General features: G+C 44.5%; 1 protein-coding gene and 1 long non-coding RNA gene across 2 annotated transcripts in view; both read left to right on the top strand.

Annotated features, from left to right (window-relative positions):
* LOC311441685 lies at positions 1-5165 on the top strand. The gene is made up of 2 exons (XR_014696153.1): positions 1-64; positions 4720-5165. It is a non-coding gene; the product is annotated as an uncharacterized lncRNA (long non-coding RNA).
* Positions 5166-10235: 5070 nt separating this feature from the next.
* LOC311441320 (uncharacterized protein) overlaps positions 10236-21995 on the top strand; it is a gene marked incomplete at its 5' end in the record, with an annotated part of 135847 nt that continues 124087 nt past the window's right edge. Inside the window, 2 exons of the mRNA XM_084529275.1 lie at positions 10236-10302; positions 11489-11584. Of these exons, the coding sequence (XP_084385401.1) occupies positions 10236-10302; positions 11489-11584 (163 nt within the window). The remainder of the gene's footprint in view (positions 10303-11488; positions 11585-21995) is intronic.

The raw sequence follows: 21995 nt of genomic DNA on the forward strand, positions 1-21995 counted from the left end.
AAAGTTGTGGAGGAGTGCCAGGAGGCCCACGGATGGTGCTTCAGGTGCTGAGGCCATAAAAATGGTACTACGGGGTCTGTCTTTGTTTTTCACTAGGTGAAGCTGGCAGTGGAAGGCTTAAGCAGGGTGCTGGTGGTCACAGCCCAAGAGAAGCTTTTCTCCTTCCCCAGCGGCCATGAGGAGAAACCTCAGCCTAATTTTGCCCAAGGTGTGCCAAAGCTGAGGCCCTGGGGGTGCTGAGGAGACAACAGTGCCTGTGAGAGGCCACACAGCTGCCATCACCACCCTTTGCCATGGCCTTGCTGGGCTCATGGTGGCACCTCACAATGCCTGGTGCTTGTAGTGTGGCGTGTGGTCATCTCCCACTCCCCACCCCTTTAATCCCCTCGCAGCCTCGCCTCCCATCTACCGTGCTCCCAGAAGAGCGAGGCAGAGGGGGCAGCTGACTGAAAACGAGAGGAAAAAAGGGCTGGAAAAAAAAATAATAAAAAAAATCACCTCACAGACCCCAACCTGGCAGCGGGCCCCGCGCCGCAGCCGCCGCCAGGTGGCGCCCGGCCCCCGCTGAGGCGCCGCGGCCGCCGCCCGCCTCTGGTCAGCCGAGACCCCGGGACCCGCTGTCCCCGGTCCCCCTGTCCCCGGGTCCCTGCCGCCCCCCGGGGGTCCCGGTGGTCCTCGAGGTGGTCTTGGGGTGCAGGAGGCGGCTGCCGAGCGGGGCCCCCCGTAGCTTCTTGTTTGTTGGCCACCACGCGATGCCTGCTGAAATTCGTGTTCGTGTGGTGAATGGCAGGGAAGAATGTAAAAACGCTTGGAAAATGTTTTTATGGTGTGGCTAAGAAACTCTCTGGCAATTGGGATCCACAAGGGATAGTCTGTTTTGTTTTCTTTCTAAGTCCAGAGTGTCCCAAAGGCCCACTGAAGCAGTTGCAGGGGATGGGTGCAGGTTCCGAGCAGCAGGGAGCTGCTGTAGGACACCTCCATCTCTGAAGCGTTATCCCCCTCTACCCACAACGCTTCCTCCTCAGTTAGTGCTGAGCTCCTGCCACAGACCAGCTCCGTTTCCTCTCCGTGCCTCAGGTTTGGGTCTCTGTGTCCCCACCCTGCACAGGAGAAACCCCAGGGAGCAAGGAGGAATGGCGATGATTTTAAGTGAAACTCCCGTCTTGTGGTGACTGGCACAGCTGGGAGCTCCCTGTGGCCAAAAGTACAGCATTGAGCAAATATGCCCACCTTAGTGAGCAAAGATGGCATGCATCACCTCGCTGTTGAGTCTCCTGTAGCCCCTAGGGGAAAAAAAAGGTGGAAAGGGGAAACTTTTGCCCTTAGGAGAAGGGATGGATCTGTCAAAGCGTGGGATGTTTCTAATTTGTTTGCCCCAAATCCAGTGCTTACTGATGAAGGCCATAATTCTGTAGTGCTCATCTTCTGGGTGATCTCCTAGGGACAAAATCACCACAGGAAATTATGTGGGAGATCAGCTGGGGACAGGGCAGTGCTATCTCTGAAAACCCCTCTACCAAGGAGCTCCTCATCCAAACTGCCAGGGTCTGGGGTGGTGCCTCCCTCACAAAACCATCATCCCAGGGCTGTGTGGTGGGGCTTGTGTCCTGGCTGCAGCTGGACAGGCAAGGACAACCTGGATGGACTGCCACCTCCAACCCCATGGTTCTCACTCATCCCTGTACACCAGGGCAAAGGAGAGCAAAGCCCTGTAACACATCACTGCTCAGGGCAAGAGCTAAGTGTAAATCTCAGGAGCTCAAACTCTCGGTTCCATTCTGTGACCTTTAGGAAACCTTTCCAAGTGCTGCCTCGCAGTGAAAGATTCTTTCTGCTAGAAGAAGCAGACTTTATCCAGAAATCTTCTAAAAAAGGGGAAAAAAAAAAAGATCCCTGGCCTGTTTGCGTGAGATATCTAAGCCCATTTCTAACGCTCCACAGGAGGCAGGGTTAAACAGGTGAAATGGGATGCTGTGCATTAAAATTGCAGCTGAAACCTCCTATCACTCATTATAGCTGTATTATTCTGCACCACTCCTGACAATGGAGAGCTAAGGAGAAAGTGCACGGAAAATTGTAGAACAGCCATCTAAACACGTAATGTGGCAGCTATGACAAAAATGAATTGCAAAAATGCACTTTTCCCCCTTTCTGGTGGCTGTGACTGACCATCACATGCAGCAGCTGAGGTACAGGGCTGGCAGGACCCCAGCACCAAACTGGGTGTCCCCATGGGACCTGCCTTTCCATCTGGAGCATGGAACTGCCGATAGAGAGGCCAAGAGCCCTCTGTAATGTGCCTGATTTTCTGTCTCAGCCCGTTGCCCCGTGGAGCAAAGATGAACAGTGTTTAGCTCTTCAAAAAATAAAATAAAATTGCTAGCTCATGTAAAAGTGGGAACCCAGCTCTGTTTTCCAAAAGCCTCAGAGAAAAGGCATGCCTCGCTGCCTCTAGATTAGATCACAAATTTTCTGGCTGATGGCAGCATCTTAGTGTTCACCCTGAAGGCAAGGATCTGAACAAATTACGTTTTACTATCACAAGTTCATATATCCCTGCCGAGTTCCCACAGAAGGCAGAGGAAGGTACTTACGTGAAATGCAGTGGCTTTGGGGAACCCAGAGGATTTCTGCTCTTGGGAAGGAGCAGTGAGGGAACCGTTGTGCTGCGTGTGTGGTCGGCAGTCTGCGGCACTTAGCACGTGTCACCAATTTGGTGAAATATAATCCTCTGGGGGAGAAAAGGCATGTGATGGATATGTGTGCTGCAATCTGGAATCACTCATGTAGTTTATTGCCAAGCCTTTTATTCAATCAAATTCTTCATAAACACGGGAAGAGCTGATGTTGACATATGCTATCTACTGCATCGATGGATGTGCTTCTGCATCTCTTCCCTTGTCAGAAGCGTTGTCATCAGGCCCGAGAAGTGCCCAGAAATGATTTTGCTACAGGATCTCACTCTCTTCTTGCTGTATGCACGCAGCTCTCACCGATGCCTATGCATTGAGAGCAGGATCTGACCTTCAAGAAACACAAGGTGACACTCATGACAAACCAGGAACAGATGCAGCTGCATTTCTAGTCTTGGCTCTGAACTCTTCCTTTGTTCCTCTAATTGATTGTTTGCTACCAATATTAACGTTTTCTGTAATGAGGATGTTTTCTGAGCAGGAGGCAGTGGCACTTGTGCTCTCAGCTCTTCTCAATGAGCTGCTCAAGCTCAGAGCAGGCATCAGAGTGGGCCTGGAACTCCAACAGATCCAGGCCGCAGGGCACATTGTGTTCAGCTCCAGATGCTGCAGATCTTGGCAGAATTTAGATACATTTGATTTTATAGGCATTTCATGTTCCCGTCAGGAGAATGCTAAAGATTAAGGAGGTGGATGCACCTAAACTGAGCAAAAATATGTTTGTTGTTCCGAACAGCAGCCCTCACTGGAGAACACTGAATGCCATTTTCTGTACCACGTTCCTGGAAAACAACCCCTGCCTGCTCCAACATCCCTCCTCTGGGAGATAATCTCCAAGAAGCCCTTTCTGTAGAGCTCTGCCCCTCTGTGTTGCTCAGCCTATGTGGCATACAAAACCTTGTCTTTATTAGCACAAACATGTTCTAGACTGAGAGGAGACCCTTAATGAGAGATGGGCAGTGCTGGGTTTTGACAAGGAACTCTCAACAGCTGTGAGTGCTCAGTGCCTTCCCAGTCTCGAGTTTAGCCACATGAATTAAACACTTTAGTTTAGGCGTAAGGCTCTTGTCTGTTTATTTAACCTGATTCAAGAACAAACCTTTCACCTATTGAAGACACCTTCAAACTTCCTTCCCTTTGCATCTTGCCATCCCTCCTCCAGGTAGCCGTGACCAGGACGACTCCTCTGCGGGGCTGTGCCCTGAGGTGCGCAGCAGCTCCTCATACCGGTGCTGCTCTCACCGGTCTGTGTAGGACTGCCACTGGTCCTGGTGTGCCAGCACATCCCGGTCCTGTCCTTGACCTGCTGGGAGCCTTCCCTGCTCAAGAAGCATTTTTGGATACAAATAAGTAGCTGTGGCTGTGAGAGGCGGTGTATCACGTAGGCTGGCAGAGGAATGGCACAAGTGTATCTTAGAACTGGGGGGTCTGCACTTTGTCCCTCCGCCCTGCCCCTGTGCAGATGTGTACACAAGTGTGCGTAGGAAAGGCACGTCTTGGGTTTTTACAGGGATGCAAACCATTTTTGCAGCACTTTGAGAGAAACAAAGATAATACCTTCTCAAACATCCCGGTGTAATCCCATACAGAACTGCTCTCTGAGTTTTTCTGTTTGTTTTACGTGGGAGGGCGAGGGATTTTCACAACCAAACTTCAAAGGTTAAAACCAGTGAAGTCAGCAGGAAAATATGTGAATTTAACCTTTGGCTGTAGCTATGTAAACCACTTAATTTCATGAAGTTTGCACTGGAATGACAGAAGGTTTGTATGTTCCGCTTGTCAGAAGGATGTAAGCTTTGAGCGTGGGGAGGAAGAGCAAAACAGCTCAGTGAAGTGTTCTTTAATGACTGCTTGTGAGCGCACTCGGTATGAATTCATTTCATGGCAATGCACATACAGATAACACAGCCTTCTCCAGGATTTGTGTAGGCTTCTGCCATCCCTTATCTCTGTCTTGATGTGGAACAATGCATAAAGGTTGGTGGTGCTGGGGCAAGGACCCTACCAGTTACTGTTGTTACCACAGGGACAGCTCAGAGGGGAAAAACAGCTCATTCTCCTCGCATCTCTCCCTGAACCTCATCAGGACAGCTGCAGAGGGGGCACCCTGGAAACATTTGCTTTCCTGACCTCAAGATGTTTTCTCCATGAGAGAGGCCTGAGAAGATCAGCACAAGATATTTCCAGTCGGCGAGGCGTCAGTGCTCACTTGGGATGCGACGCGTGGACCTGGTGGTGATGTGCAGCAGGTGGCTGTGGGAAGGCACACACAGCACGGCCCCAGGAATGAGGGGAGGCTGGGCTTGATGCAGAGCCACAGCAACACTCTCTTGAGAAGCTGGGCAAAATATTCCTGTGGTAACACTGAAACACATTTTGCTTGATAGGAAAGATTTATAATGACATACCGTACATTTTTTGCTGTGCCTTAGTTTCCCAGGAACAAAGGGGCAATAAAATGTCTTTTCTCGATCTCTCCATTCTGTTGCATTCTATTCTATCAGGCAAAAACTCAGCTGCAGCAGAAGAGGGACCTGACATCAGCCATGGGACACTGGGCTTACTTTAGTGCAAATAGGCAATAGCAGAGTTTTTGTTGTGTAGGCTATCAAAGGTGCCATCAAAGTGGTTAGATTGCTCTGCTGCAGTTATATCACCAGTCTAGCAAGTAAAAAAAACAACAGTCCAACAGTCCCGTTGCTGTAATCACATTATTTTAGGCAAATCTCAGCTTCATTAAAAAAAAAAAAAAAATAGAAAGAAAAAGAAAGAAAGAAAGACATGATGGATGGAAGGAAAGAAGAAAAGAGAAAGGAAGAAAGGAAGGAAGAAAGAAAGAAGAAAAGAAGAAAGAGAAGAAAAATGAAAAGAAAAGGTTAGGCACTTATCTTCCTGATCCAGAGAAAAGTTTAAAATGTTAACCAAATATGACCCTGGATTTCAGAGATCAGAAGTCATTTCCTACCCAGAAGAGCAAACACCATCCGCAAATGATTGTTAAATGCTATTATTATTTATGGATTTTTTTAAACTTTATGATTTTAAAGACAGTGCTGTGTCTTTACAAAAACTGCAGACAAAACGGCAGTTAAGATTTTGATCACTAAAAATTGGCAGTGCTTTGCAAAGTGTTGTGTAGTCAGTGAAGGTGCTTCACAGCAGCTGGGAAGATCAAGACAGATCTTGGATTAACCTTGCTAATTAGCGCTAAATACAAAAAGCACATGCACAGAATGCCTTGCTAAATTTCCCAATCTAGATCAGGAGAAAGCGCACTGATATACCGAGATTTTATTTTATTTTTTTTTTTTACTGTTCTGCTTGCTACCTCTGCACTCCTGCATTATCAAAAATACCCACCGAGTGTGTGCTGATTATGCATTTTCTTGTGGTGTATATTTGTTATGCAAATTATTATATTTCCTTATGCTTGCAGTCTGAACTCATATTCATAGAGATGAAAGGTTCTTACATGCCTCTACCAAGTTTAATTTTCTAAAAAGCCTCTTCTGGGGACATGAGTGAGAACATGATGGCGTGGGTGTGTCTGCGGCTGTTTTGGTGTTAGAATTTATACATCCAGTGCCCTATCTGGAGATTACTTAACCGTGATTGCAATTATTATCTTCATTGAGCAGCAAATGAGTGAGACACGCCACGAGCCAGCTTTGCCTGTGGGGCAGGCCAGGAGCGGGAGGTGTTGGGGCAGGTGGGCAGCCTGCAGCGGGCAGGGGCAGCCCTGGCTCCTCTCCGTCCTGGCACAGCTGCCTGGCTCAGCTCTGGAGAATTAACATTTTGGGAAGTCAGCGATGAAATTCTGCCATCAAACTGCTGACACGTAGCTGAGGTGACCGTGGTCAGGAGTGCTGTAGTCAATGGAGGGTGATGGGCTTCTCTAGAGGGGCTTGGCTTGCCAAATGGCCACTATTTAACAGCCTCAATCAAGCGCCTGAGATAGGCGGACCCAGGCTGAAGTGCCAAAAATACCCTTAAAAGCAGGCGCTTCTTGTCTACGCTGTTATTTCTCTGTGTAATGAAGGCAGTGCAGATGTACCTGCCTGGCTGGCGAGCAGGGAAGTTAATTCCATTCATATTTAAGAGTCTCATTTCCTTGCACATGTGGGCACCTAACGCCTTTCAGCATCTCTCTGCGCCTGAGTTCCCTCATTCATAATCCAGACGTGTTCGGAGGCTCGGGCACGCCGCGGTCCCGTGCAACTTCTGCGCTTCCCAGTCCACGAGGAGGCTGTGAGCAGGTGGTGCTTAGAAAAATGAACTCACACCCTGACCAGGAGATGAATTGGTTGTAACAGTAATTCCACCGATGTAACGACAAGCTCGGCTTCTGCTGGCATTTGCACGAGCGTAACTAATAGCAGAGCTTGCTCTTCCCTCTTCTCTTGGCTGTAACCACTCAGCTCTGTTGCTGTAGGGAAGGGAAGCTATTCAGGATGGCTGGCTCATACAAGGACAATAATGATAGCCATAATATTTTACATGTCTTCTGTTAGCAGTGCTTGTTGGCAGGAGGAGAGAGGGAGGGTATGATTTCTTTAAGCAATACCTTATTAAGTGGGGAACTATAACTAAAAAGTGAGTGAGGCTTACCAGGAGCAAGTTAGAGTTTATTATTAATGCTGATTAGTTTTGTTCTTTCAGGTTTTAGAGTGTGTGGCTGAGTGATAAGGGATGTGCCTCAATGTTTATTTGATTAGAGCCAGCAACTAAGTCCAGAGGGTGCTTGCTTTCACTTGGTGTTTTTTAATAATCAAATAATTTCTTTGGTATCGTTTCACAGACAGCCAGTAGGAGTCACATCATTTAAGGCTGTCATCTGCCTCCTGGGGTTGTTTCCAATGATGTGATGATTTTTTTTCCTGGCTTATTTGCTTATTTTTTTTCATGGTGAGAAGTGGACTGATGCCCTCTGATTGGAAAGTAGCTCTGAAATACCTGGCTCCAGCCTCTCTAGGAGGTACGTAGTAATTAAAAGCTGGCCAGCCCAGTTAGGTAATATATGTAAATGTTCAGCTCTGATTCTTCTTGAAATGTATCAGATTGATTTGTGGCTGAACTGAACTGTGAGGTGCTGAAGATCGTGTTTCTGCTGAGGTAACTGGTAGATCCCCATCTATAAATGTTTAATCACTGGCTGTGCAAAAAGAGCTGCCCAAAAAAGGGACTTTGAGGCAAAAGCTTGAAAAGATCTGACTCACTGCAGTTGCGTGCAATAAACTGTGCTCCTGAAAGGAAGTTACAGTGTCCATGAACCTCAAAAGGTGCTCTGATTCATGAAAGTTTGTCATGTGCTAGTCACCCTCCCCTTTTTCCAGAACATTTATACTAGCAGTTTTAAGAAATGTCCACTGCTGTATGCATGTAAGCAATCCCATTTTCTTTAGCAAAGCTCCTGAGCTTGATGAAGTTACTTGTGTACGTATGTATGTGGAGGTTGTGGGCCAGAGCACTGACTGAAGCTGTGTTCTCAGAATAGTGAGTTTTACAAGAAAGTCTCTTGTCTCTTCTAGAAATGGGGTTGATTGCATCCAGCTCTGGGTTGTGTCTCTGCACTCAGATGTGCTCTTCAAACCTTCAGAGGTTTGTGCGTTTCCAATTACTTGGGATGCTTGCACAGGTTATCCTGACAGCTAGAGGCAGAAAAGGCATTTGCCATTGCAGAGAGATGCAGGAGGATACAAGTAAATTAGAAGAAGAACACGTGTACCTGGCCCTTGAAGATAGCTCACATTTGTTGGGTCCTGCTCTGTGGTGTTGATGTCACTCCGTTTTGTTCAGAGGTCCCTGCAATTGCACCAATTTCATCTTCATTCAAAATAATGCAGGATGGAAAAGTTGAGGGAACCTGAACTGGGATTCCCCAGCACTCAGTGTTTGCTCTTATATGTATCTCTCTGTACAGATATTTCTGGGGTATGTGTATATATATGTGTGTTTGTATATTTAAAACAAAACAAACCAAAACTTTATCATGGAAAATAAGCCTGATCATTTGAAACATTTTGGGTAAGAACAAGTTGGATTTCAGTGTCTGATGGTGTTTTCTCTCAGGGCATATTCCACTGCTTCTTGATTTATTCACTCTTCAGTAAGAGATACCAGATCCTTCAGCTTCTTGAAGGTGAACACTTCTACATTTTCCTTTTCTCTCCATCTTAAACAACAACAACAACAACAAACCTTCTCAGTTCAGTATTTTCCATAGTCACCTTTAGCCACTCAGAAGGGAATATGCTATCAGGTGCTTCCAAGAGGCTGGTAGTGCCAAGGATCTGCTGGAGGCAGTGGCAAAACCCACCCAGGATGTCATTGGGGTGAGATTTCTTCCGTCTACTCAAGGGAGCCGAGGAAGAGGCTTGATACAGGCTCTCGGATGTTTCTGATGTGCGTGAATCTAGTGACTGCAACAGCGCCATGCCAACACATGTTGATTTGGGCCATGGGATGCCCCAGCCTTCTGCAAGCTCGTTTACATGAAGATGGATGTATTATACCCCATCTCCAAGGTCACCTCTGCCTGTAGGTTTTCTGTGTGTGGTTTTTATTTTGTGGTCTTATTGATGGTTTGCCCACTTCCACCATTTTCATGTGGCAGCAACAGGCGCTGCAGAGCTCTCTCCTGATCCTAAGCTGACCCCTCCGGCCTGGCTGTGACACTTCGGTAATTTAATGGACAAGTCTGCAGGTTGTCGTCATTATGTTCACTCCTGTAAAGTACTTTATGCTTCGGGAACAATTTGGCCAAGGCAGCAGGGATACTTCTGTGTAAATATGTCATGAGTTCAAGCATTTTAATGTTCATAAAAAGACAGGACGTCAATTTAAAGCCTCAGCTGTCCCATGCATCTTAGGTCTGCTGATTTATGAAGTACTGAAAATTGGAATCATATAAGCCCGTAACACTCTGGCAGCTATTTAAATAGCAAAACTTTCTTCCAAAAACATGATATATAGAAGACATAAAAGTTTTAAAGAGGTAGTCTGCCTTAATAGGGAGAGAGCATTAGCATTCATTTACTGACAAGAAAGAGCTGATTTTCTTTACAAGAAGCGCTCCTTCCATAACCACCCCATGCTTAGCATTAATCAAATCATAGCTTTTCTACTGCCTAGCGAGGATTCTGTTTGCAGGAGGGTTGGAGAAGGTTAATATTCTCCCAATACTTCGATGACAGAGCTGAGCAGCCAGGGCAAGCGCTGAATTTCTGGTCCCCGGTAAAACCAAAGGCCAGGTGCTCCTTTGCTGGGGAAACCACACAAGTGCTCACAACCAGGAGGGGAGTGGAAGGATGGCAAAATAAATCAAGCTGAGCTGTCAGCGTGAAAATCCGAGGGCTAAATGTCACCCTAAGTGCATGGCCCTTCACCAGGGATGCTGTGTTAAACCCTGCCTGCCTCTGGATGCTGTTCCAGGTGGCTCCCTTGGGAGGGGGATGCCAGCAGGCAGCGGTGCAGGCACCTGCCAGCTTTAGGTGCATTGGATTGGCACTTCTGAGATGATAAAAGACACACGGGTCTCATGAGATGGGAATAGGGGATTCGAGCAGTCTGGCTAACTCGCTCGTGTTGGCGCAGAAACCTTTGTTTGAGAGTAAGCTGAAGTCTTCAGCATTTAAAATAGCTCTTATCAGGCCCCAGTGACAAGGAAATGACTGTTTATAGGTGCCGCGCTCCGGGAAGCAAGGAGAGGAGCAGGGCAGGAGTGTGTGCTGACGTGATCTTAATATCGGAAGATAATTGCATCTCAGAATAAGAAAGGGAGGGGAATGATTTCCCGTGTAACAAATCTCATAGATAGTAGAGATATTTACAGAGAGAAAAGCACAACTACAAGGTAGGTCTTGCTTTTTAACGCTTCACTGTAATTGGCCCCCGATCAGTGTTAAAAACAAAACTCTTCTGGCTGACTGGGATCCTTCTTAGGTCACCAGATCAGCTCATAATTTGGAGTATCTTAGGAGGATAAATCTCCTGGGGAAAAAGGTGTAATTCTTGTTGTTTTATGGATGGGCTACATGTGCTCGTCATCCTAAGTGACTGGCCCCAAACTGCACGAGATGTCTGCAGGAGAGAGAGACCTGAAAACAAATCTCTCAGTATAGAGAGCAACGTGCTGGTTGTGGGATCATTCTGGTCTAAACGAGGCCAGTTTGGTAACAAGGGTAACTGTGTCTTGGTTTTAGTACTGCTGGGATTTGGCACTTGTAAAAGCCCCGGGGCAAGGAGCACGGGATGGCATCTGTTTGCCTAGGGAAGTTCACAGGGTTTCTCACTTTCAGCACTGGCAAAATCTTGGAAGGGAGAAGTAAAAATCCTGCTATTAAATGTGAGCCTAGCACTGAGCACTAAGCCTGAGTTGTGTCATCCAAGGATAAACGAGGCTGCTGAAGCCTCTAAAGTAATTGCTCGCTAACAATGCTAAGTGCAGCGTGCATCTTACCAAACAAAAGCCTGTCTCTTTCACACACATAAGACTTGCATTTAATTTCCTTTAAGCCCAAGTCCCTATTATAGCATTATCCTTCAGGTGTAACGAGATAACTGCTATGTTGATATTAAGGCTTGGAAAGGCCACCGAGAGGCCTCTTGGAGTCATGCTGTGGAGGAGAAGGAAACATCCAAAGCAAGGAGGGGCCATGCATACAAGCTCAGCATTTTGCATAGAAAGGTATTGTGAAATTCATGGTGCCTCCCTCACCCTGCTCGCTGTGCTGACGAGGAAAGAGCTCACAGCTGCAAGCCTGCTTTATTTAGCACTGGCTGGGGCTCTTTGTAAGAAACCCACACAAAGAGGAGGCAGACCTGTCTGGTCAGGCATTCCTGGGACCTAAAATGGTGCTTGTTTAAACTGCAGGCTGGCTTGGGGGCTGCAGGTATGTACTGTTCTGTGTGCCCCGTGCTCTGCTGCACCTCATTTAATTCTACTTTTGGTGGTAAGTCAAAGATCCTGAAAAGGAGATGCAGCTTGTTAGACTGAGCATATGGTGCTCTCCACAGAAGCTGATTATCTGCACACCTTGTGGCCAGATTTTCAGTGAATATTAATTTCTGTACCCCCTCTAAATTTAGGGATGTGAAAATTTAACTCATAAGCTTGAATTTCTTTTCCAACACAGAGATTTTCACTCAGAGGGAGGTGAGGCACTGGCACAGGTTGCCCAGGGGAGCTGTGGATGCCCCATCCCTGGAGGCATTCAAGGCCCTGGGCAACCCGACCTGGTGAGTGGCAGGGAGCATTGTTTTGGTTTCTTTTAAATCCGTAGGACAACTTTTGATGTTTCTTATTGTCCTGTGTTTTCTCACATGTGGTTTCTCTCATGGGCTCTTTCAAATGTGTTTGAAGATCTGCCCCTCAGTGTGACTAGGCTGAGCATGGAATCATTTCTGAGGCACTGGCTTCTGAAGCCCTGCATTTTCTGCCTTTTGAGCCGGTCTTCCAGTTGGCAACAGCAGACAGCACAGTGGTGTTCATTGTAGCCTTATTGTCAGGAGAAATCACTTGTCTTAAAAGCTTTTTTCTCACGACTGAATTCCCAAGCTGGAGACTTCAATAAAATAAGAGAGAGATTTCTATGTTTGGAGCCAAATACACTGTCGTTGTTTTCAAATACCTTTTAGTTACTGAGGTGATGTTCGTGTGCAAGAACATATAGATTAGACCATAAAGGAAAATAGGAGTGCTTGTGCTTGGTTAGAGTTACTGCTTTGCACAGCAAATCATAAATACAATGTAATTTTGCTGCCATTGGTCCTGTTATTTGCTCCCTGACACTTTGAGTTTTGCTGTGGCAGCAAGTGAAGTTTTGTGCTCCAGATCCTTGAGCCTCTAGCAGTAAATCAAGGAGAACCTCTGGTAGCTGAGACAGCGAAGGTTTGTGGTACACAGTTGCTGAGCCTGGTGGCCTGATTTCAGAGACAGGGGTCTGTGAAAAATCAACTCCTTAACTCCGGGCAGTGCCGAGCTGTAACACGCACACAGCTGTTTTATTCGCCTATGTTTGGGTTTATTACTGGTTTCGGTAGGCATGCCCTGTTAAATTGTCTGTGACTGTGTGATAGCTGGGACAGCAGCACTGAGAAGGGCTCTTGGCTGTCGGGGAAGAATTAAAGTGTGTGCCAGGGCTGGAGCACTTGCTTACGTAGAAAACAGTGTGGTCTGTGTTTGAGTTAGATGTGGTAGAACTGCAGCTGTTGAAAACGTGTCTGGATATTTTTCATATCTAGGTAGAGCCATAAATGCTTAAATCGGGACTTGGATATTGCAAGGTTTTATTCAAGATGCTGAAAATCTCTATTAATAACCACAGATATCTCTCAGCTTGGAAAGGATTCATTCTTTCAGCTTAATCATTCTTATGTAAAATTTGGATCCACAGAGAAGCTGCTCTGTCTGTCTCTGCCTACAAGCTCAGGTTGGTTTGGACACATGCTAAACACATATTTTTCAGGCACACCAGCCAGGACAGCACTGCTCTGGCACAGCTTGCAGAGAGAAAAGCCTAAATACTTTGAAGTAAAAGACAAAAAAAAAAAAATCCTTGGAGGAGAAAAGTGGCATCATCCATGTGAGAGAGTGTTCGTAAGGATGGGAGCCTGGTGTCTCCAGCAAGGACAGGGCTGTACGTGGTGCTGATTCCCTTTAGCTCCTGATTATGCCACAGGATAGCATGTATCCCTGTGATAAATCTATGCCATTGACTTTGCTTTCAGGAGTTGATCTGTGTGCGTCCAAAAGGGAGGATTAGTATGCTGCTCTACTGCTCCAGTGATTTACACTGGACTTGGAATAATAAGACACAGAATAAGGTGTTAGGCAGTTCTTAGTTGCTTTCAAAACCTGACAGAACTGAATAATTTGTTTGCCCTGAGTGTGCTTCATTTAGTAGCTCAGGTCCCATGCCGAGTTTGGGCCTCTTCTGAATGTGAGCATTGGTTTGTATCTGGACTCTTGGCTTTATCAAATTTTCTGAATTCTTGAAAATTCTTTTGCTGTCTTCCAACAGTCCTTTGCTTGCATTTGTTTTCAGTCAACCCATCCATTTTCTGTCAGTTTGGAGTAACAACAAACACTCCAAGAAGACAAATTGTCCTTGGGCTCTAGCAGCCACCCGAGAGGGAGCCGAGGATTGCTGCAATGAGTGGTTCGGGCACCACAGCAACAACAGATACGGAGAAGTGACTGGTACTCGAGCAAAGGGAGAAAGAGAAATGATTTGCTCCCAGGTCAATATTGTTTTATTCTTTTCCTGTGCTAAAAACAAATCTGGAGGGTTTGTTTTTTTGTGAGGATTTGTTTACAGCCTCTCAGATAACAGCAGCTGAGAGCAGGGGAAGGTGACGTGTCCTCTCACAGACACAGTGAGGGACCCTTATTTCCAAACTCGGCATGGGACATGAAATGAACATGGTGCTCACGGCGTTCAGAGGAGTTGCTGCTTGGTTTACAGGCCTGATCCTGAGACATCCTTACCTACTATAAATAGTTTCCCTAGATAGTATTCCAAAGCCTTGGGCACAAATTTTGTATGCATTTCCTAATACCTGGAGACGGCAATCAAAGTGCAACCCTCTGTGTTATGTTCTCATCTAGGAGCTTTTGAAAAAAATTACCTTTTCTGGGTTCTATTTGGTTAATGTAACAGGCGACTTTGATTATTTAAATGAAGAAAGGAGTGGAGAACAGCCTGACTGGCCCAAAATGTCAACCTGAAGAAGGGGAAACAGCCCTGAGCTTCTGCATTACCTGCAGCACGCAGCTCAGAGGATGCCAGTATGGCTCTGCTTTCCTCTTCTCATTGCACATGTGTGTTCAGACAGAAAATCTTCTGGAGTCGGGGTTTTTGGCAAATGAATCGGGAGGATGGCTCAGAAGGTCAGCTAGTCCAATGTCCTGTGTCCTAAGGCCAATGGGCTCCATCAGTGCTGCATCTTACAGAGTTTGTTTAACATCCTTAAAGATAACCAGTGATAAGACTACAATTCTCCTGGCAGCCTGTATCAATATTTTATTTTTCCCACTGGAGAGACACTTAACATTCAACATGAACCTGCTTCACTGTGATTTAAACCTGTTACCTCCAGATCTATCCACCACAGCGCAGGCTCTTCTAATGGGAGGAAAAATAGGTAGTGCATTCCTTGTGAAACGTTTTTATTTGACTCTTGGTCATTCTGTCCTTCCTCTGACCTTTGGTACCTGTATTGCAAAATTCTGGACACAGTGCCCTAGCTGAGACCTTATTAATGCTGAGCAAGGTACTGAGAGGAAGGATTACGTGGGATATAGTCTGTAATCCATTCTCCCATTAAACTCTTCCAACAAGGTGCTTGCCTTTTTCATTGCCCATCTTCAGCTAGTATTCCACAACCCTCGGATTCACTTTATTTCTTTAAAGAGTTTCATAAATGAATTCAGCAGTTGATAAATTCCACCCAAGTTTAGGAAGAGTGTACTTCTTGTGGTTGAATGCCAGATGTCCAGATAGTTTTCTCCATTTCTTAAAATCATTTTGGGTTCTGAGCATGTCACTCAGTATGACTGCAGTCCTTCCAAACCTCATCTCACCTGAAAATTTAATGACTTATTCCCAATTATGTCACCTTGTTAATTAATGAAAATATTGAACAAGATGGGTCCTGGGGCAGGCCCTGCAGCACCCATCAGTACATCCTTACATATTGAGATCGTCCCGTGCATGACCACTCTTTGGATACAGTCCCCCCTTCAACATCTGCTTCCCTATTGCATGAAAAAAAGCTTTAACAAGATTTTTCCCTAGCTTGTTCTTGAGGCTGGTGAGTAAAACAGTATTGAAAACCTTACTTTGTCTGAGATCGATGGTATCTACCATCCCTTACCTCCAGAAGGTTTGTTGCCTGCTGTAGAAATAAAATATATTTCTTTGGCATGCTTTCCTCTTAACAAATCTACCACCAACTGCATCTCATCTCCTTGTTATCGTCCTGATTCTGACAAATGGTTTGATTTGTTTCTGCAGGAACTGGACTTAATCTGATTGATTTATAAATCTCTCAGCTAGCCCTTTTTTCTCTCTTTAAAGAACTGCACTATGCTGATCTTTTTTCAGTCCTGCAGTAGCTTACTCCTCCTCTTTAGGATCACAAAGATGAATGCTAATAGTTCTTCAATTGATTGAGCCAGCTCTTTCAGCACCCTCAGCTAATGTTCCTCACACCCTGTCTGTCTGAAAGTTTGCTCTTTTCTCAAGTGCACTAGTTGTGCTGACCATTTGCTTGCAAGGTGGCATTTTAAGTAAAGCTTGTTTCAGAAAAGCCCCTGGAATGATGGGACTTCCCTCTGTAAATAGCTTTCCTCTGTTTGTGGTTGACAAATTCTATTTCCTCCTCCTCCTAACATTTTCTTTAAAGTGATTTCATGTTGTTCTTCATGTCTTTTAATAGTTTGAATATTTTTTACCCTGTGCCTTGTTCTCTGGGATTTTGTCCATACACGCTCTCTTAGTCTCTTCTGTAAACAATTCATCTTGGTCTTTGAAACTTCTTCTTTATAAGCATTAAGTACATAAAATCATTTGTCAAAAGAAAACAAAACAATCTCCCCTCTCTCTAAATACTTCTCTATTTTTCCCAGCCTTTCTTAAACTGTCTTGATTTGTCTGCTTCCCACACTTCTTTACATGAAGTTGCTAGTTTTCAGCCACACAGGAGACATTTTCCTGAGTTTGTCCATCCATGCCCTTTCTTCTCCACTTGCCCCTTCTCCAACCAAAATCAAGAGGTTCTAGCCATGGGAAACTGCTTCATGATGCCTGCCAAACTGGGTCACTTTAGTGCCTGTCAAATTAAATATATTAGTGCTCAGACTTTTCTAAAAATGTCTCCCTGCCTTTAATTTGGCAGAATCAATTCCCTAAACTGGAACTGAATTTATGAGTAGTTCTGTGCCCCTAAAGCTGCAGTCTCTAATGGTTTTACTGCTTTCTGAAAAAAAAAAAAAAATTTCAACCGGATCTAATTACATTATTGGAAATGGTTGAAGCACTATAATATATGGGGGAAAACTTCTGTGGTCTCTGAGAAATCCTTTATTCAGAAGGAGCCAAAAAGGCCATCTAATGCTTTCAGGAAAGAGTAGTCTGCAGAGATTTTTCTAGTTTAAGAGTGGGAGTCATATCAATACTTAATTCAGGGGTGCATTCAAGAGAAAGATGTGGGCTGTGGAGGTGGAAACTGCACCTGTTGCAAGGCAAAAAAAAAAAAAAAAGTCAGGAAATAATTTGTAGTTCAACAGCAAAAGCTCCTGAATACTCTTAGTTCCTTACGTTATTACTCTCTGTGAAGCAAGGCATTAACTCTCCATGATGCCCTAATTAGTTTACCAGGCTGCATATTTGGGGCAAGCTGTGGTTGCAATGGGCCCAGTGGTTGCTTGTGATTAATGCGGCATTTGGATGAAAAACAGAACGTCAGGTAAGCATTTCTCCAGGTCGGTAAGTGTCAGGAAGCAGAGAGAGCTTGGGAACAATGGCCAAAAGCAAGGAATAAAGGTATGAGCTGTGCATGAGGAGAAGTCTTGTAGAATTTCTGGCCCAAATGAAGTGGGTATAAAAGCAGAGAGTCTAGTCAGGAACTGTAACTTAAAATATTAATACTGACAAAGAACAGAAGAACAACTGCACTTACTTTATCTCGAGCCATTAGCTTTGATTTAGTGCAGCCATGGAAGCCTTTCGGTAGTTTCCCTAGTATCTTCACACTCTGCTTTAATAGCATTTGTTTAAATGAGGAGTGGACCCTCAAGCAATATTTCTCTTTAACAGGCAAGTCCCAGCACAGAGTAATAAGTAAACTGGGAACAATATATTTTAAAGGAAGAAATAGATTCTGCCAGCTCAATTTAAGGAAATATTTATTACACATAATTTCTGAACTGTTTTCTGAGTAAGCAATGGAAAATGATCCTTATGAACAGCGAAATGGGAGGAAGGAAAAAGTCTGCATCATTATGGAGAGCTTAATCTTCTGCGTGTGTGCTTGTCATTCCAAGTGATGTCTTCACCTACGTGAACTGAGGGCATCTACCCTGGGTCTCTCAGAAATTTTAGCCCCTATATGACCTCATTTTAACATTAGCATGCACTTATGCCCTCCTTTTGATGCTTTGATCTTCTCTCTTTCATTTCTTCCCTTTTTCTTTTCCCACAGACCTGCTGTTTGTTTATGTAAAAATGCCACTTCTAAGTTTTGAAGCCCTCTTGTCTTTTTTTTTTTTTTTTGTATTGCTTGCTTTAGAGAAAAGAAAAAGGCGTTGCTGTCTGAATTGGTGCCCCATTAGGAAAGGAAACTCATTTGCCTACTGATAATGCTCCTTCTTTCTTCCCTTGCCTCTCAAGCAGGCTTGTCTTGGCAATCCAGCCCCTGCCCAAATGTTTTCTGTCCCTGTGAGCCCTGGGTGTGATGACACTTGGCAGAGTGGAGATGGAGTTGCTCTGTTTTGTACTTGCATCACTACTTTAGTCCCAGATTAGAGCGTCTTGTTAGGAGTAACTTCCTAAAACTCACAGCCCCAGTGCCTTGTAGTTCATGGTTCCCTCTTTGCTGCTGCCAGTCTCCTCTCACAAGCAGGTAGGCTGTGTGCAAAACAGGCTTAAAACATGTGCATCACATAAAAGTAACATAGTTCAGCAACCTCAAAATAACTCAATTTTTTTTTTCCTTTTTTAAACGTACTAAACTGGTGTTGAGTTTCCAGGGAACCATTTTATCCCTAGCTAAAAAATACAAATTGGTGTGTCACATTTTGGCAGATTTATCTCCACAAAATTGTTTATATGAGAAATGTTTCCTACTGTGTATCACAAATAGTAATTTAGTTTAAGAGTGTGGCATCCCATTGAACCAAGAAGCACTGCTGTGGAAGGAAGATGTCCCTCCCTCCCCTCTTCAAAATGCCCTGCTGACTTCTCGCTTTCCCATCACTGTGAGCCTGGTATGCCTTTGCAGACTCAGACCCGTGTATTTTACAGCTGCATTATTAAATTATCTGAGTGCTTCCTTTCTCTTACCTCCATGGAATTATGCTGGTGCTCTACATCTTGTTCCTTTTTGTATTACTTTTATTAGTCACAAGAACATAATAGAAGTGATAGACACAGCTTCTTAGAAATTGATACGGTATTTTTTATTTTTTAATCCAGTTACCTGTGGCTTTAAACTCCATTCTTCTTGTTAATGCAATCAAACATTTGCTTTGTTTTGCTAACCTCAGAGCTGATGGTTTTGGTGTTATTACACTCGCCTCCTATTTCCTGTGGACTTGCTCATATATATATTTTTTTTGTATTCTTCTTTTATGGAAAGACTTTCCAGTGAGCACATCCTTGCCATATGTACATATCCTTGTACATATGTGAGTATGGCCAAAGACTGGCCCAAATCTGCAGTGCTGGGAATATACTGGGCAGTGTGGTGAAAAGTTCATCAATATCTGATCCTAGAGAACGATGACTACCCTCAATGTGCAGTGGGCCAGGTAATCCTTGTGGCTGAGATGGTATTGGGATGGTTGTTGTCCTGTCAACTGAGAAATGTGAGTGGACAGCTTATGGACTTGCAGCACGTGGAAAAAGGCGGACGATTCTTTTAACAACTCTGTAATTACAGATTTTGGCTATGACCAAAAAATCTTGCAATGGAAAATTATTGGCAGCTTCTTAATCATATTTCTTTTTATTGTACAGGGAACACTGTGTACCATGTGTAAAGTGTCTTGTAATAAAAGATGTCATTTCAAAGGTCAGACTTAATATATCAGGGGGATCACAAATCGAGCATATGATATATCTTGCAAATAAGCACAAGCTAATGTGAGTACAATTAATGCAGGAAGGAACTTGTTACCAGACACTTCCTGGTTGGATGCCCCCATCGTGGTGTTTGGAAGATGATATTCAAGAAACATTTTGGCAATGGAAGGGGGAGCAACTCAGTGATAAGCGAGGCAGATGAGGAAGGAAGAGGTTTCTGAACAGAGTGGATTTAAATAGCAAACCATAATGTGCCAGTGGCAGTTAGATTTTTAGCACTGAATATAATAGCAATATGGCTCTTCTCTGTGAGAGCTGTATTTATATTAAGAACATTCAGTTCTTTGGAGGGGTGCAGATTACAATTAAAATGTTCGCTTCCCATGTCGAGTCCTCTTGAGTTTTGTTTCTCGTCGCACACAACAACAGTGTGAATGAATTAGATGTCATCGCGGTGTGTGCCTGAGTGTGCCCACAGAATGGTGCTGGAAAAAGCTGCTTAAACTTGTTCGCTACTGATGTCCTATGGAACATGATAATTGAAATACTGGCATGGTAGGCGTGGTACAGAAAATCTGACACTCACAGCAAGGCTGCTCTTAAAATAGCTGTGGAGCGGGAGATAGAAAGGACATTCAGCTGAAGTAAAATGCTACAGATCAATTTGTGTGCTTTCTGAAGAACTAGAAATAGGACTTGCTTTTACAAGGCAGCACACTTTAGAAAGAACTCTCTGCTACATTGTCCAGTCTCTTCATATCAATTGTGCTTTACACTTTGCTCAATTGTAGTTCTTGTACATCTATACATTCCTGGTGCAAATTATTCTGTGCAATAAAGAACAATAATTCTTAGAAGCAGTTTACTTTTCTTCCAGTGGAAAACAAAATTCCAGGTCTCAGAAACTTTGCCTAAAGGTAATCACAAATTTGAGTGATAAAATGTGAAGAGGATGCAAAGTTTGCTTTATGGTCCATATGGCACCAGTTCTGGTGATTTGTTCTGTTGCCAGTTGGCTGGATGCAGCAGTGACCGTGTAGCTCTGGTGAAGTAGTTCAACTGACGTTACAGTATTTAGGGTTATGAGGAGAGGAGAGAAATTAAATTGATATAATGAATACTTCAGGAATAACGCAGTTCTGATCCAAATGTACTCAGTCATAGGGGACAAACTGTGTTGTGTGGTTTGGACATCGGGCATCCTAGATCATTGGGAGAATGGTCCTGAGCTTGTGATGTCTGTTCCATGGGAGGTGTCTTGAAGCATCTGTTTCCCTGTTGCAATAACAAAGATGAATGGATTTTTGGACCCCAGGACAGGGACACGAATTGATTTAGAAAAGAGAACGACACGCGTAGACATGCTCTTGCCATTTCCAAAGAGATTTGCTCATTAGAGTGATAGGGCTACAGCTAAAGCTCTCTGCTGCTTATGGTGAGGCAGCTTGAGCTCTCGGCACAAGTGTAGTGGGGAAAGCACAGCAGAGTGTGCTGCGGTGGAGGAAGAAGTTGATCCAGGGGGCAAAAACAGGCACCTTAAGATGTAGAAACACTCGTGTTTGTTTCTCAGGGAAAGAGAAAATATAACCTAAGCCCACCAAAATAAACAGCTTTAATGGATAGTTTGCTTTTGTCTGGGCTAAGCCACTTCACTGAAAACAAAGTCAAGTGAGAGCTTTGGCAAAAGGAGCCTTTTGCAAATACAGCAGGCTAGAGACAGCGTGAGAGCTGTTCCGCACAACCTGGATGTAACCGTCCTGCTCTCACACCTCTTCTCCCCTGCCTTAGGGAAATGGGCAGTGGCCAGCTTTGGGGTGGCCTCTGCGAGGTGGTAGGAACTAAGTTTCACTCATGTCCACTAGCTCCTGCCTGTTTATGTTAGCCAGGCAGACTGGTAGGAAGGCAGTTTCCTGTGTACGTGTTAGTCATGAGTGGTTTCAGTCAAGTCCCTGGTTTGAAAACAAGACAGTGATGTGAAATCAGTGTATCTCATGAAATAATTAACTCCCAGTTGCTCTCACCCTCAGTCAGATGTTGTGTAATTGTCCCACGTGCTATGGAAACACTCTGTGGAATCAACAATGCTAGATGTTATTTAACGTGATGAGCGTGGCAGGCAAAAGCTACTCCTTCAAGGTAATAAATCATATGACATTTAGCTACCTTTATCTTGGCAAGAAGCCATCAAGGCTTCAGGCTTTCATGATGTATGAGTTGCTTTTGAAGTGTTTTTGCACTCAGAAGAGCGGGTCTGCAAATGAGACACAATGAAATTCTGCATTTCTTGTACCTTGTGATAGTCAGATTAGACATATCTAGGCTGCAGAATAGCTGATCTTTATCTGTATAGCTGATCTGTGTTTTTTTTTTCTTTCTTCAGATACTCTTTTGTCTTTCCAGCGTCTTAAGTTTCCTTTCATCCTCATTGCCCACCTATAACTCCAACTCTGTTTTCAGAGGACGGTAGAAGGCTTACATGTACATTTCCCAGGAGATG

This window comes from Aythya ferina (genome assembly GCF_964211825.1).
Source record: "Aythya ferina genome assembly, chromosome: 9".
Classification (NCBI taxonomy): Eukaryota; Metazoa; Chordata; class Aves; order Anseriformes; family Anatidae; genus Aythya; species Aythya ferina.